The sequence below is a fragment of the Perca fluviatilis genome, chromosome 8 (genome assembly GCF_010015445.1).
Source record: "Perca fluviatilis chromosome 8, GENO_Pfluv_1.0, whole genome shotgun sequence".
NCBI classification, from domain to species: domain Eukaryota; kingdom Metazoa; phylum Chordata; class Actinopteri; order Perciformes; family Percidae; genus Perca; species Perca fluviatilis.
Window position 1 is genome coordinate 17,792,644 of NC_053119.1, and position 14,411 is coordinate 17,807,054.

Genomic DNA, 14,411 nt, shown 5'->3' on the forward strand with positions numbered 1-14,411 from the left:
ATATTTTGAATCAGTTGTATTGTTTTATTCATCCCTGGTGGATATTTTTCACAACACTTTTACCATATGCATGTTGAATAAAGCATATGTACATTCCAGAGTACACATTTTCAAACATTGTTCATATTACTCACTATGTAATATACAATACATATATATATTTTATTTAGTGTTTATATTGCGGTGCTTTGTGAATCCCTTTACAATTAACTGTGATAAAGGTCTATAGAAATGAGCTTGGCTTATCATGCACCACAATTTTTCTCTCAAATGCTGTGTTACCGACTAGTATGTACAGGTTTCAAAGTCAATATTATAGGTTTCTCTGGTAAGAGAATGAGCTCAAAGGTACTCTGCACTTCCACATGGCGCTGTTTCTCCACTCGGAAGTTCTCAAGCATCTGCAAAGATAGAAGATAACGCACAGAGTTAAAATGCTGTGTAAATGAGCCTCCGAGTACAGTGAAAACACCTCTTTATTCTCTGTATATCTTACATGGATCAGGAAGATTTGCATCTCTGCCTCAGCTATTCTGCGTCCTAAGCATTGACGGGGGCCGAAGCCGAAGCCCAGGCTCCTGAAGTAGTGCGTCTCTGTCCTCAGCCAGCGGGAGGGCTGATACTGCTCCGGACGGAAAAACACTTTGGGGTCTCTGCCCATTGCATACAGTCCTAACTGGACCAGAGTCTAAACACAAACCCATAAAAGCACAAACAGGATTTCTATAACAATAATCAAATACAAAAACATGTTTAGATGATTTATATTTTTAACTGCATCTTACCCCAGCTGGGATGTGGTAGTTTTGAATAATGATATCTTCTGCTATGTATCTTTGCAAGCTCACTGCAACTGGGTGTAACCTGAGGGATCAGAGTGAAAAATCTATATTAAGAACACTGATGCAAGTAGATGACAATTTGGTAAACTACAAAAGGTAATTTTCAGAACAACTATGTGTTAATAATACTTATTATTGTACTTATTAAGTATTATAAATCTGAAAGAGGCAAACTATTTCCTAAACAATTAACATCTTTACAGTATCGTTAATGAATTACATATTTGGCGCCACCATTTCTTTTTTTTTTACCTCAGTGTTTCCTTTAAAGCTCCTTTGACCAATGGAATCCGCTTCAGCATCTCCAGCATGTCTCCCTGGCTTTCAGCCCGAGCTGCAGCCACCTCTGCCCTCAGCTCCTCCTGGAGGTTGGGGTGCCTAGCTAGTTCATACAATGTCCACAGCAGTGTGATAGAAGTCTGAAACACACAAACAGAAATAAGCAGAAAGACAAAAAAGTCTCATTCTGAAAAATAAAGGATTCTTTTTCTGATGATTTGCTTCTTTTTTTTTTCTTCTTACCGTATCTACTCCTCCAGCCATTAGCTCAGTGATGCTGGCCTTGATGTCTTCAATGGACAGCTTGTCCAGCATGAGCAGGCTAGCCAGGACTCCTGGGTATTTCTTTGGAGTGCCGGCTTCCTGACGTAACTTCCTGTAGATGTTGTGGATGCAGCGGTCCGCTGATGCACCAAAAGAATATAAATGAAATAAGACACTGCAACATATACAGTGCAAACAAACAAAAAAATTGATTTTCAAATAACAGAACTGAGAACCTCATGGTGGCAATCAAAACAATACTTAAAATGTTCATCCTGGTTGTTTGTTCTCGGAGTCCTACCTTGGCTGAATATCCCATCCCAAGCCTCCACATGGTCCCGCCACACCTTCGCTCCAATCTGCCTCAACAGAGCAGGAGGTATGTACAGCATGGGTGAGGTAGTCTTGAACATGAGGGTGATGCAGTCAATGAAATGTTGAGCTTCAGGGTCGATGTAGTCCAGCATCAAACCCAGACGCTCCCCATACAGCACTGAGCTCACCGCTGTGTAGGACAGAGCAAACATGAGACAAAGACAAGCAAATGTGGGAGAAAAACAGGGCACAGGCCTGACAGTGAGTGAAATAAATCATACTTGGATATCAAGAGAGTTAAAAGTCAGTCTTACACTCTAGTGCATATTTAAAAAGTTCTTGAGAGAGGTCAGTGGTCCATTGTTTCTGGCCACTTCGCTTTATCTTTTTGTGAACTCTGGCCACAAAATCCTGGCCCACATCGTCCAGCAAAGGCACAAAGTTTTCCAGCATCTTCGGGGAAATCACCTCCTTGTTGAGAATCACACGGTTTGATCTCCAGTCTTCTCCATCCCTGTGGGAAGATTGGATTTTAACTTAATCTGGCTAAGCAACTAATAGGAAGTCTTAAAAAGTAAAGTAAAACCCTTGCTTCCACGAGTGTCAAAATATTGATAAAACAGAATTTAAACAGATAGAAGGGGATAACAATAGCACATACTTTAGTAAAACTCCATATTTGCGATTCCTGTAGTCTCTGTAAGATGTCCAGGCTTCAACTCTCAGCCTTTTAGGATAATGGCCCTCCGCTTTGAACAGGATAGCAGCATCTTCAGGATTGATGATATTTACGCTTTCATAATAACCTACTTTTTCTCTGACAAACAGGTCAGAGGAAAAAAAGGGTGTAAATGTCATGTCAGTTTGTTTCCAGAAAACATGACCTTGCAGATTGTTGGTCACAAATATTTCTCATGAACAAAAATATTTATATTTGGATCAGAACCTCATTCAAAGTCATTTGTTTTGTCTACTTATTTTACTGTTTACTTAAGATAGACAGTAGACGATTAGTGCCGTGCAAACTGCTTTGCCTTCCGTACCTGTAAATGGGTCCAAACGTGTTGAAGTTCTGCAACATGATGCGGTGAAGGTTTCTGAAGCCATCCAGTTTCCAAAAATTGTACAAGTTGGCCACCCCATTCTTCCACAGTCCAGGAATCTCACTGAAAGGCCTGACAATGCTGCTGCTGTCTGAGTACGCCTGTCTGACCACCGGCATACTGCTGCTGCAGCGCACACCTGTTGTTGTCAGCTCTCCTATCCAGAACAGGGGCATCATCATTGGGCTGCGCCACACACTCCATCTGGCCATCACGACAACAAAAATGCTCACTCTGCTCTACCTTCAGCCACTGCTCTGGCTCTCCCAGGGACATCTGGTGCAAAACAAGGAGGCTGGTCTTAATAGTCGGCCCCCCTTGCGGTTCTGATCAAGGCTCTTAAGTTGAACTTCACAGTAGATAGATAAGTACAGTAATAGAATACACCACAGTGCAGTAGGTCTTTGTATGTAGAGCTGCGTTACTTACTAAATATTTTATCGTGCATCATAGCACCCTGCAATCTTCTGTGTATAAAAAGTGAGACTCTGCCAACTGACCTTATGCCTCATGCCCTTCAGAAATTTGTTGTCTGTGTAAACAAGCATTTGCTTTGATTTGTGAAGAAAGACAAGGCCATAACAGAAACTCAGTTCATGACAAATGTAATTAATGTATACTTTAAAAGAATGTACTGTACATTTAAACTTAAACATTCAATAAATAGGTACACAAATGCTACTATGAACGCTATTTCTTAAGTAGCTTTAAGAGTTCTTCCAGCTTCATGGCAGTCTTAATGTCTCCCTGGATTGTGAGTCTGCCACTGGTGTAAGCAGCAAATGGTTGAAGCCTGCCCTGGAACATGGCCAGAAGGTCGCTGTCACTCATACTCAGTGTCACATCTGGTTCTCCGCACAAGGACCCTGCTCCAGCTGCACCGCTACCTACAGAACACACACCGTGCAATGGAGATAGTTGATATTTATGTAACTGTACTTTTGTTTCTATTTACCACGAACATTTAAGCATTATTAGACAGATTTAGCACAGCCTGCATTCAGTTACTGAATTTCTCTCAATGGGAAATTTAAATAATAATTATTGTGGCATATTTAGAGCAATTTATGAACCATCACCTTGGCTCAAATCCACGTAGTAACTATGATGCTGTCCGTGTTCCGAGCTTATGTCAAACTGGAAGCAGGCCCCAATCTGGTGGACCAAAGTTTCAGAGAGCAGGAGCCTGACCCCACCAAGCAGTTCTTCAACAGAACCTGGTGTGGCCACAGCTGCCTGAGGGGCACTGCTGAGCTCATCTGTAAAGGTAATGCTGTCACCTGAAGAGAAAAAGCCACAGATTTTATCACAGAACATTATCAGAATGGGTACATAACAAAAACAGGTATGTGCGTGTGACGCCATACCTTGTTGAGGCTGTGAAATGCCACTTTGGCCCAGAAAGTGCATGGCCAACTGCTGAATGGGGCCAGTGAGGCCTGTGAGGCCTTCCAGTCCAGGCACAGATGGAGGCATGATGAGGGGTCCAGAGGGGCCTCCCTCTGGTGCTTTTAGTAGAGATCCCAGGGTAAGCTCTACCCTGTCCACTTCCAGCCCCCAGGGACGAGTCATCTCATTTATGTCCATCTGTACAGAGTAATAAAGGATGTAAGTTTGACGTGATACGGTGAAAAGCCAGAAGAGAGTAGGTCCAGTGTAGTCTCACCCCAAGATATTCTCCAAGTTTAACTCTCTCAGTTTGGATCTCCTTGAAAGTCTTTTTGGCAAGGCTGTAGGTCAAAGCCTTCTGTGCAGTCATCCTGGTTGAGGCGTTCAGGTCCTGGACTGATAGTACTGACATGACGGGGCTCCAGATCCTGAACTGAATGTCTGCTCCCACTGACAACACCCCGCCATCCAGAGTAGTCACCTACAGTAGCAGAATTACAGTTTATACGAGTGCTGGACACCTAACCAACCCTGTCATTTGACATTTGTCACAATTTAAAGAATACAGAGACAGCGTCTCTTCTCTTCATTCTTAAAGCTGGTATTGACTGAAGTAATATGCACTGTGTAAAGTTGAATATACAGTAGACCGATGCTAACCGCTCAGAAGGAGAGTTTTGAAACAAAGTGACACATTGGCTTTATCAAAATGCAGTGAAGCATTTCAGTGATGGGGCTGTGGCTACTTTCCCAAAATGCATAAGGAAAGGTTCATTAAAAAAAAAAAAAAAAAAACACAAACTCTTAAGCTTAAAAAAAAAAACGTTGCCATCAGACATCCATTTGCATGTAATTTAGAAGTGTATAGGGGCAAAGACACAATACTAAAAACAAAACATTCACACTGATCAACAGTGCACCAAGAGTGCCACCTGTAGCACAAAGTAATCATTCCACCTGTTCATACTGGCCATTAAGAGATCTACTCCTAATGTGCTTTTAACGGACGTGATGGGGAAGTCCTCCTTCTGTGCAAAACTTTATTAAAATGTTTATCTGAAGCTTATGACTGACTATTATTTTAAAGCAGAATTGAAAATGTGTCAATCTATCCTTAAGTTTGGTTAGTAACGACTTCATGTAAAAACCCGTTGGAGAGTGTGAGGGAAACTACTCCAAAACAGTTGTTTTTTGCATTTTTCAGTGTTTCAGCATGTAAGGACTTGCCCATCACAACAGCTCACTAATTATAAACTCATTAAAGTGGTTTACCTGGCAAGGAGGGATGTTGAAAGCACGGGTGCGCAGGTCTACTCTCTGCCACTGGTCAATGAGTGGCAGGACAAGGACAATACCCGGACCCTTTGGAGGACCAACTCGACCCAGACGAAACACTACTATTCTCTGGTAGTTAGGCACCGCCTACAAACAAAATGAGTCACAGTGGGTTGTTTTTATTCCTAGTGAGTGGACGTGCTGTGGGAGTAACTAATGAGAGATCATTTCAGCTTACTTTCAGTACAAACCATCCTGTTATAGGAAATGTTATAAAGGTGCCGATGTAGACGAGGAAGATGACAATCAGGTTGCACATCCAGGACAGCAATCCTTGGGAGGTATCTTTAAGAAAATAAACAAACAATATAAAACTCAGTCTTTAGTAAACCAGCTTTCTTTCTAAAGTCTAAGAAGATTGACTTGGGATTGGAGACTACACAAATTAACAGAAAGCTGGGGGTGTGGAGTTTGAAAGACGTAGTTTTAGCAGACAGGAAGGGCCTAACATGCTATTAAATTGCATTTTTGGAAGTAGATCCAGTTTCAGTTTCAGGTTATACTCACCCATACTTTATACTATACCCATTGTGGTTTTTATCTGTCTCATGCAAGTCCTCCAACATTTATTAAGTGCATGTTCAATGCTATGTAGGGTGATGGGTTTTGGCATGTGTTCTATATTGATTAAATGCTTTATGCATTTTATTTTATTTCATGTTCAAAGTCTGTGCGTGTATATTGTATTTTCCCTAGGTGCAAGACAAAGTTCCCTTGAAGACAACAAAGTTAAAGGAAACGTTGAAAACAAAAAAAAACATGATGGACTAGGCAGTAATAACACTTTGACAGCATAGTATTGATCATAAATGGCAAAACACTCCGCCCAAAAAACCATAGCTCCCATAGTTAATGTTAGCTCCCTACCAGTGAAGTTGTTTTCAGAGACATTGGGGATGTTGTCAAATGAAAACCCTTTGTGGTAGCCGCGCTGTGTGAAGCTGTCAGTGTCAACGAACAAGCCAGGAGTCCTCGGACAAGTGGACTCCCTCTGAGGGAGCGGCTGATACGACTTGCTAAACATTGTTAGGTAAAACAACTGTTATTTCTTATTTGAAGCGACTTCATATTAATCAGTCTCCGCTGCAGTTGTTGTTGTTGTTGTTAAATGCAGGACGCTCTATCTCATGCATTATGTCATAGCATTATGCTAACTAGCTAGCGTTCTTCCGTGTTTTCGGTCCAGTTCTTCTTCTCTATGTTTACTGACGGCTCATTACTGCCACCTAACGTTACTGTAGCCCGTCTGGAGTTTACATTCCAGGACGCAGCCCCACGTAGCCTAGAAATCTAGACGCACCCTAGCGGCAGCAAATGTAAACATCTTGATGTGGGTCTGGCTTATCAAGCTAAGCCCCACGTTGATAAATCCATAGATATGGATACACTTTTATCTCGGTCTCTCGTTTCTGATATTGTTGCAGTCAGATGTTATTGTACTGTCCCCTCATCATGCCTCCATCTGTGCCTGGACTGGAAGGCCTCACAGGCCTCACTGGCCCCATTCAGCAGTTGGCCATGCACTTTCTGGGCCAAAGTGGCATTTCACAGCCTCAACAAGGTATGGCGTCACACGCACATACCTGTTTTTGTTATGTACCCATTCTGATAATGTTCTGTGATAAAATCTGTGGCTTTTTCTCTTCAGGTGACAGCATTACCTTTACAGATGAGCTCAGGCAGCTGTGGCCACACCAGGTTCTGTTGAAGAACTGCTTGGTGTTTTTTTTTGTAGGATCTGTAGCAATTATAAATATTGTCATATTGTCATCTTAGATCCCGACCATATTGAGGGCAATATCGAAAAGAAAAAAAGATTACTTGTTACTCCTTTTTTTGACAAACACATAACAAACATTTGATAAGGGACACCAAAAATAAATGTGTAAGAGCTTTCTGGTTCCTAAATTACCTCAAACATTTGTTATTTCTGCACTGAAATTTCTTTTTTGTCATTTTGGCTGGCATATAGGCTACACCAATATATATATATATATTAAATTAAAAAAGGCCAATATTAGCCACTATGGTGTAGTGGTCAGGCTCTAAATCATACTAATAAAAAGACCAGATATTCTGTATTGTGTCTGTTCTTTATAGCATATTTTTGTAATATGTCTTGTGTTATGTGGTCTCTTCTGTTTCTGTAAAACCAGATAAAGATTGTTACTCCTTTTTTTGACAAACACATAACAAACATTTGATAAGGGACACCAAAAATAAATGTGTAAGAGCTTTCTGGTTTCTAAATTACCTCAAACATTTGTTATTTCTGCACTGAAATTTCTTTTTTGTCATTTTGGCTGGCATATAGGCTACACCAATATATATATATATATTAAATTAAAAAAGGCCAATATTAGCCACTATGGTGTAGTGGTCAGGCTCTAAATCATACTAATAAAAAGACCAGATATTCTGTATTGTGTCTGTTCTTTATAGCATATTTTTGTAATATGTCTTGTGTTATGTGTTCTCTTCTGTTTCTGTAAAACCAGATAAAGAATGAAAAAAATGACCAAACTTGTAAAATACACATTTTTCATTTTTATTTAGGACAAATACTTACATTGAAAACAAAATATATTCATAATCATATTGTAATAAAGAAATGCTTCTCCTTCAAACTCAGCACCTACACAAAACATTGTGATGTCTGTGGTTCTTCATGACAAAATTGTAATACTAAATCATGTAATACCACTGAACAAAACCTGCATGTTTATTTAATTAGAATGCCATAAACTTTAATGGGTCTTTTTTACAACAGGCTTTTTGACCTATTGTGGGAAAACATTTCCTTCTGAGATATTTCAAAATGTCTTCAGTAAAAAAGGGCTGTTATGTTGAAGTCATACCCAGAATATGTGAAACAAACAGCCAGAAAATGTGTTGCTTGAGGGTTGGTTTATTACGTTTTCCTTGAAGGTGTCGTTCAGCTTCCCTGTGTGCTTGTTTTAGTTAGTGTCTTAGTTTTTGAACATGTCACACAGCAGCTTCTCCATGGGTGTGCTGCCAATGGTCCTTTGAAAGAACAGCTTCTCTATTTTCTCAGAGCTCACAAAATGGAGGGATGGCAGCAGAAGTAACAGTCTCCCAAACCTTGATGGACAAGAACCAAGGAGAGTGAACTTCTTCTATTTAGGCTTTTATATGACAAACTTTTGAAGATCTCAGTGTCAGAGAGAGGGAGTTACAGCAGGCTTACCTGGCACTTTGGCTGGGGTATTCTGAGTGGATGTGCTGACTTAGCAACACCTGCGACTGGTCCTGCAGATTCTCCACCTGCTCTGGGTCTTTGAGGCTGCGTGTCTCTGCAAATCAAACAGCATGACATTAGTTACAACGTCCATTCAATAACAAATGCATATTGCTGAAGGAATAACTCCTTACCTGGCTTGAATAGTACAATGGCTTTCAGGCAGGCAAACTCAGTAGGGTCAACAGCCAGGGCCTTAAAGCGATTAAAGACCTCTTCCAGAATGCGCAGGTCAGCTGTGGGGACGCTGATCTTGGCCTGCTGTGTGGGAGAAAGATCTGGCAGAGACAGAAGAGGACAGCTGTCCATGGGCAGGGACCACTGGATGGCACACAAGAGGAACATCTCACTCCAAGCTTCCTCAAGGAGAATCACCTGAGGATGTCACAGGAATGCATGTTATCAGTCTCACACACGATTTATGTATGTGTAAATCAGTTCAGTATGTCAGTCAGTTTCACCTGGTCTCGAAATGGCAAGTGAGCAAAAACTGGCAAATTTTTTGCCCACTTGACAGACATGAAGAGAAGTCGTGCCGATGTCTCGTATATACTCTCTGAACAGCTGGAGGCGTACGGGGACACACGACAGTCAGAGGGAGTCCGATCTCTCTCTGAATCATTGGTGGTCACATCAATATTCTCCTCCACTATGCATTAGAAAGAGAGCCACACAAACGTTGAGGCTATTGGGAGTACAATACTGCAAGTTTAAATGAATCATTACAATTCAGATAAGACAATTCTAAATTTCTGTAGCAAACTCCACTTATCACCTACATAAGTAGCCAAACCAAACATTATAAAGTGTATTTTTAAAACACCCTAACTGGGTACTAGTTGTGTCAGCCTTCTGTCATATGATCAGCCTTCTGTCATATGATCTCACCGTCCTCAGGCTCCAGTTTTGCACAGGTCTCTGCAGTCAGTAGGCTGACCATAAAGCGGTGGACGGTATTGGGGTTGCTGCAGGGCTGTATGGTGGCAGAGGTGGTGACGGAGGAAGTGATCAGAGGTCTGCAGATGACTGATGAGTAGGTGGCAGAGGAAGTGATGTCCTGTGTGGTGGCCAGGTGCTCCTTTTTAGTGGCCACACTTATAGAGTCTAGACTGACATGTGCTGTGCTTCGAGGCTGCCGCTCATTCTGCACAGCTGCCAAATGCACAAGTAAATAATATATAATGTGTAAACAGTCAAGGCTTTAGATAATGTGTACAATGACAGCAAGGATATATGTACAGATAATATAACCTACACAGTCAACTTATTCTGATTTTTCTCACCATCTTTGTTCATGCCAGCTTGGAGACACTTCTTTAGTCGACAAGCTTGGCATTGGTTCCGATGAGCCTTGTCAACAGGGCACCTGCCAGTTCCAGCCTGACACCTGTGATATTGACAAAACAAATTTAAAGAATTCCGAGTAAAGATAAGTACTATGTTGAAATAATTAATATAAAATAATAAAATGAATAATTAATTGTTACACTTGTATTTTTACATTATACACACAAGGTAATTCTGATTGCCCTTTTAGACAGAATTTTGCTCACCTGTAAATGAGTCTTCGTCTCACACTGCGCTTGAAGAAGCCACTGCAGCCGTTGCAGGCATAGATACCATAGTGTTTACCACTGCTTGAATCGGAACACACATTACAAAGCAGGCCATGGTCAAGTGCTTTATCTGGGACTGAACTGATTTCTGTAGAGTAAAGATGGCAGAAATAAATACTTTTTTCACACTCTTTTAAGGATCAACAGACAACCTAATTGTACAGATTGTATATGCAGTAGTACACACAACTATTATGGACATCATTATTCTAACATAATCTGCTGTATAGAAAAATATCTGCAAGTTGTTGTTTTTTTTCTTCATTTTTTAGCTTTGTTAGATCTTTCATATCACAACAAGTACTGGCTCACCTGCTTGATGTCCATCTGTGAAGTCATTAGACATGTCAGAAGAAAACATGTTAATTTTGCTCATGTGGTCCTCCATTTTGAGATGGGTAATTGCTAAACTTTACGTAATCAACTGTTTTTAGATGATTACTCCCAGACGAATTTCCTCTTCTTTATAAAGTACTATTTGTGAAGTTGGCAAGCTGGATCAAAGCATTTTCTTTATGTGAAGTGTTGACACATGGCAATGCCCCCAAAACACAAAAGACATAGAATTTGTAGTTCTTTCTACTAAAGCTTGTAGTTAGAGCCTAATTTCTTCAGAGGTCATCAGAGTGTTACTCCAGGAATGCTCGATGATATGGATCCAGTGCTGTTGTCCATTTTCTGGTTGTTTCTGATTTAATGGGGGGTCAAAAGAGTCACTACTTGTCTTCTTCTTTCTTTCTCTGTGCCAGAATGAGTGCGAGCCTGAGTCGTCAGGGGGCTTTCTGAAGGAAGACAAGGAGATTAGAGCCAGGCGCTGTGTAAGCAAATGCTGATTTGTCATCCTCTTAATCTTTACCATCTATAAGGGTAAATCAATCAGTCACACCACTTACATGCATAACTGCATTCAACAAAGGTGACTGCCTACTGAAAAAGAATTGGAAAATAATATATTTTACTTCTCACCTACACAACTTTCAAATGGCTTCTTAAATGTGGCTGCTGCATGGTAAAGATGCCCAGTGTCAATGCATTGCAAACTATAATCAACATTGTATAAATGATTCCCTTTTTAGTCTTTACTTTGAATGCCTTTCAATACAAACATAACTCCCAGCAATATATTTATCATGACACTTCTACTAACACCAATGAAGAAGAAAATATTGCTTCTTTTTTAAAACATTTTGCTAAATAGTCATACACTAGTTACTTTGTTGCTGGGAGCCATTATGCTTACTATTTCTGCTTAAGTGCCATTTTGTAGTGTTATTTAACATTGTGTGTGTGTCTCCTCTGTAAAATATATATTTAATAACATGTATTCATTATTTTTACAAGATAATATATGTTTACAAGCAAATGTGTTATTGTAAATCTGACCACGATAGTCCACTACTACAGCAAGTGACTTGAGAAATCAGAAATCAGAAAAGGATTTATTGCCAAGTAAGTAACACTTGCCTTGGTTGGTGCATACATAAACATATTAAAGATTAATATAAAACAAACAAACAATAAATACAGTAAGAAATATTTACATATAACTGTTTAACATTAAGAAAAAATAGGTATTAGAAGTTGACAGCTAGTCAACAAGTGAACTAATCAAGTAGACAAAAACATTGCAATATGGATTATTTGTCCCACTCCTAGTACACATATGTTCCTCAGCTTCCTGTTAACAGGGTAGCCTTACACTCTGCACCATATTGGCCCTGTGGATGACACTAATGGCTTTAGGAGAATACAGCCACCCCAAATCAGCAAAGTAGCTTAACCTTCCATGAAATGTGGTCTCCTTCTTTGAGGGGGCTCACTAAAGGGGGTGATCAGAAGAAAAACAATTAGTGCAGAGATTGAAAGAGCATCAACAAGTTGACCCTTAATTCCATTCTTCTGCCATATGGTGACTGCTCTCTGGAGCCTCCGTCTGCCTAATTAGTAACCCAAGTGCAATTTACTGTTACACTTTACTTTGTAACTTTATTTACACTAACTTGAATCACTAATATCCTCACTTGTCCTCACTTTAAGGTATAAGACAGTGAATGGTGGAAAGAAATGTTTTTCTGTACAGGTGGGTCTATCAAGCTACACTGATTTAGCCATTATTGCACATAGCTAATGACATCTAGTTCAGCTCTTTAATCAGATCAAATGTAGCAGAGACACTGAAGGTACTGATGGGACTGCCTGCCATGTCCACAGAAAGATTTCTGTAATCCTTATTAAGTCACTCTTGATTTTAGAAAAACAACGTGGTATTGAAAACAGTGCTCTTTCTGTTGGCCTAAACTGGTGTATAAAAGGATTACAAACAGCAGCAGGCTACGAGGGCTATGCACACAGCTGTTTGAACTCAAAACCTGTTGTCTGAATACGTTTTTTAACACAGGTTAGATTTGGGGTGTCAAAGGCTCCAATGGTGTATGTACATGTTATAATAGGATGCAGTGAATTGGCTTTATATTATGCAACTCAGTAATACAGTGTGTGCTATCACAAGTGGAAAAATTGACTGCAGGTGTGCAACAGTAATTTATTTTATTCTCCTCATTGTGTATTTTGTTTAAAGTTGTTGTAATGCGTGTTATTTGCAATTTGTTTTATGTAAAGCACTTTAAATTGCTTTGCATGTATTATTATGTAAAGCATTGTGTTTTAAAGGTGCTATAAAAACGTGCCTTGCTTTGCCTTGTGTACAAAAACAAACCATTTGACTAGCATACATGCCCAAAGCAAATTAACCTGCCACAGTTTATACACACCCTCCGAGGCCAACAGGCCTGGTAGCTGGATGTAAAACTAGTTTAAACCATTTTAAACAATTTCACTTCCTAACTTGTCATCTTGTCATGTCCGATAAACAGTTTGGGAAGTTTATGCACTGTACACATGTACACTGAATGTGGTCCATGACACATTTGCATTTACACTACACTACATGTTTAGATAGAGTATAAACCCAAAACACCATCTGAATCTACTCTGTGAATAAGCCTAAAATACATATTTATACTGACCTAAGCAGTACTGAGCATGGTAATCTGGAGTCCCATATCAGATTACATAACACAGGTATTACTGTACTCACATGTCAGGGGTGAGCTGATTATCGTGTTCATCACACTAGGAGACAGGAAATGAACATGTAAGGTGCATGCTCAAAGGTAATTTTTGAGACCTCTTTAAATGTGAAAGATGGTGAAATTTGTCTGTGATCGCTGATATTATGTATCACCTAAGCAAAGCGTAACTATAAATATTTCCATAAAAGTGAAACCTATAGTCTTTTCTGTCTTTTCTTGACTCTCCAGTTGTTGGCACGGGTAAGATGCTGCTAGCATCAGCAAAGTGCTGCTTTGAGATTTTGCCTGGCAGGGATAACTGTCACGTTTCTTCACTCCTCAGCCCTGTGATTGTTGGGCAGATGCAGCCCGCTGCCATGAGCCAACTGGATGATTATGTGTTTAGTGGGAACATTTATGATGACAGAGCCCTGCAGGTGATTGAACATGTGTCGCAAGTAAAACCCTAGCTCAATTGCTTGGCAGATCAGACTGATCAGCTACCTGTTTATTAGTTTAAGAGTGTTGTTACCTTTATACATATTAGGAGTTTTAGATAATTGTGGCTGTAGTCAGTTGCATCGCATCAAATATTAAAAGCACATGCACATTTTTCTTGTCCTTCAGAGGATGCCCTTGAACACATATCTTTGTATCAGTCTAAGCAGCTTTTTTTCTATAATCTCCTTGAATGACATCTATTGTCAAAGAGTGAGATTAACTTTTAAAGTTGTTGGCATTGCACACGGAACAGGTGCCTCAAATTGCAAAGATGTAAAAGTCATAATTGATTGTGTTTTTTTGTATTTTATAAGCTTTTTGTGTGTTTTTTGAATCTAATAATGAGCTTTAAACCCTAAATCAATCTACATTTAAGACTATGATACAATGTTTGGCAACAAAAAAAATTCTCATCAAAATAAACATTTTTGTATAAA

At 39.8% G+C, this 14,411-nt stretch overlaps 3 protein-coding genes and 1 long non-coding RNA gene across 4 annotated transcripts; 1 reads left to right on the top strand and 3 right to left on the bottom strand.

Moving 5' to 3' along the window:
- Positions 1 to 3: 3 nt before the first annotated feature.
- On the bottom strand, positions 4 to 3,264 carry LOC120563763 (cholesterol side-chain cleavage enzyme, mitochondrial). The gene is made up of 9 exons (XM_039808153.1): positions 2,744 to 3,264; positions 2,362 to 2,517; positions 2,015 to 2,214; positions 1,687 to 1,890; positions 1,365 to 1,525; positions 1,095 to 1,261; positions 786 to 864; positions 497 to 688; positions 4 to 401 (listed from the first exon to the last, which is right to left on the bottom strand). The coding sequence occupies exons 1-9, from the start codon at positions 3,013 to 3,015 to the stop codon at positions 279 to 281; spliced, it is 1,554 nt and encodes a 517-aa protein (XP_039664087.1). The 5' UTR covers positions 3,016 to 3,264; the 3' UTR covers positions 4 to 278.
- Positions 3,265 to 3,391: 127 nt separating this feature from the next.
- On the bottom strand, positions 3,392 to 6,744 carry stoml1 (stomatin (EPB72)-like 1). Its single transcript, XM_039808169.1, has 7 exons — positions 6,395 to 6,744; positions 5,706 to 5,812; positions 5,465 to 5,614; positions 4,470 to 4,673; positions 4,171 to 4,390; positions 3,883 to 4,083; positions 3,392 to 3,690 (listed from the first exon to the last, which is right to left on the bottom strand). Exons 1-7 carry the CDS (start codon positions 6,549 to 6,551, stop codon positions 3,494 to 3,496), a joined length of 1,236 nt encoding a protein of 411 aa, XP_039664103.1. The 5' UTR covers positions 6,552 to 6,744; the 3' UTR covers positions 3,392 to 3,493.
- Positions 6,444 to 8,012, top strand: LOC120563768. The gene is made up of 3 exons (XR_005640005.1): positions 6,444 to 6,557; positions 6,952 to 7,088; positions 7,176 to 8,012. It is a non-coding gene; the product is annotated as an uncharacterized LOC120563768 (long non-coding RNA).
- A 47-nt stretch (positions 8,013 to 8,059) lies between these two features.
- On the bottom strand, positions 8,060 to 11,184 carry nr2e3 (nuclear receptor subfamily 2, group E, member 3). The gene is made up of 8 exons (XM_039808168.1): positions 10,715 to 11,184; positions 10,340 to 10,490; positions 10,070 to 10,173; positions 9,675 to 9,938; positions 9,248 to 9,435; positions 8,921 to 9,161; positions 8,736 to 8,841; positions 8,060 to 8,629 (listed from the first exon to the last, which is right to left on the bottom strand). Exons 1-8 carry the CDS (start codon positions 10,788 to 10,790, stop codon positions 8,497 to 8,499), a joined length of 1,263 nt encoding a protein of 420 aa, XP_039664102.1. The 5' UTR covers positions 10,791 to 11,184; the 3' UTR covers positions 8,060 to 8,496.
- Between the last annotated feature and the right edge of the window lie 3,227 nt (positions 11,185 to 14,411).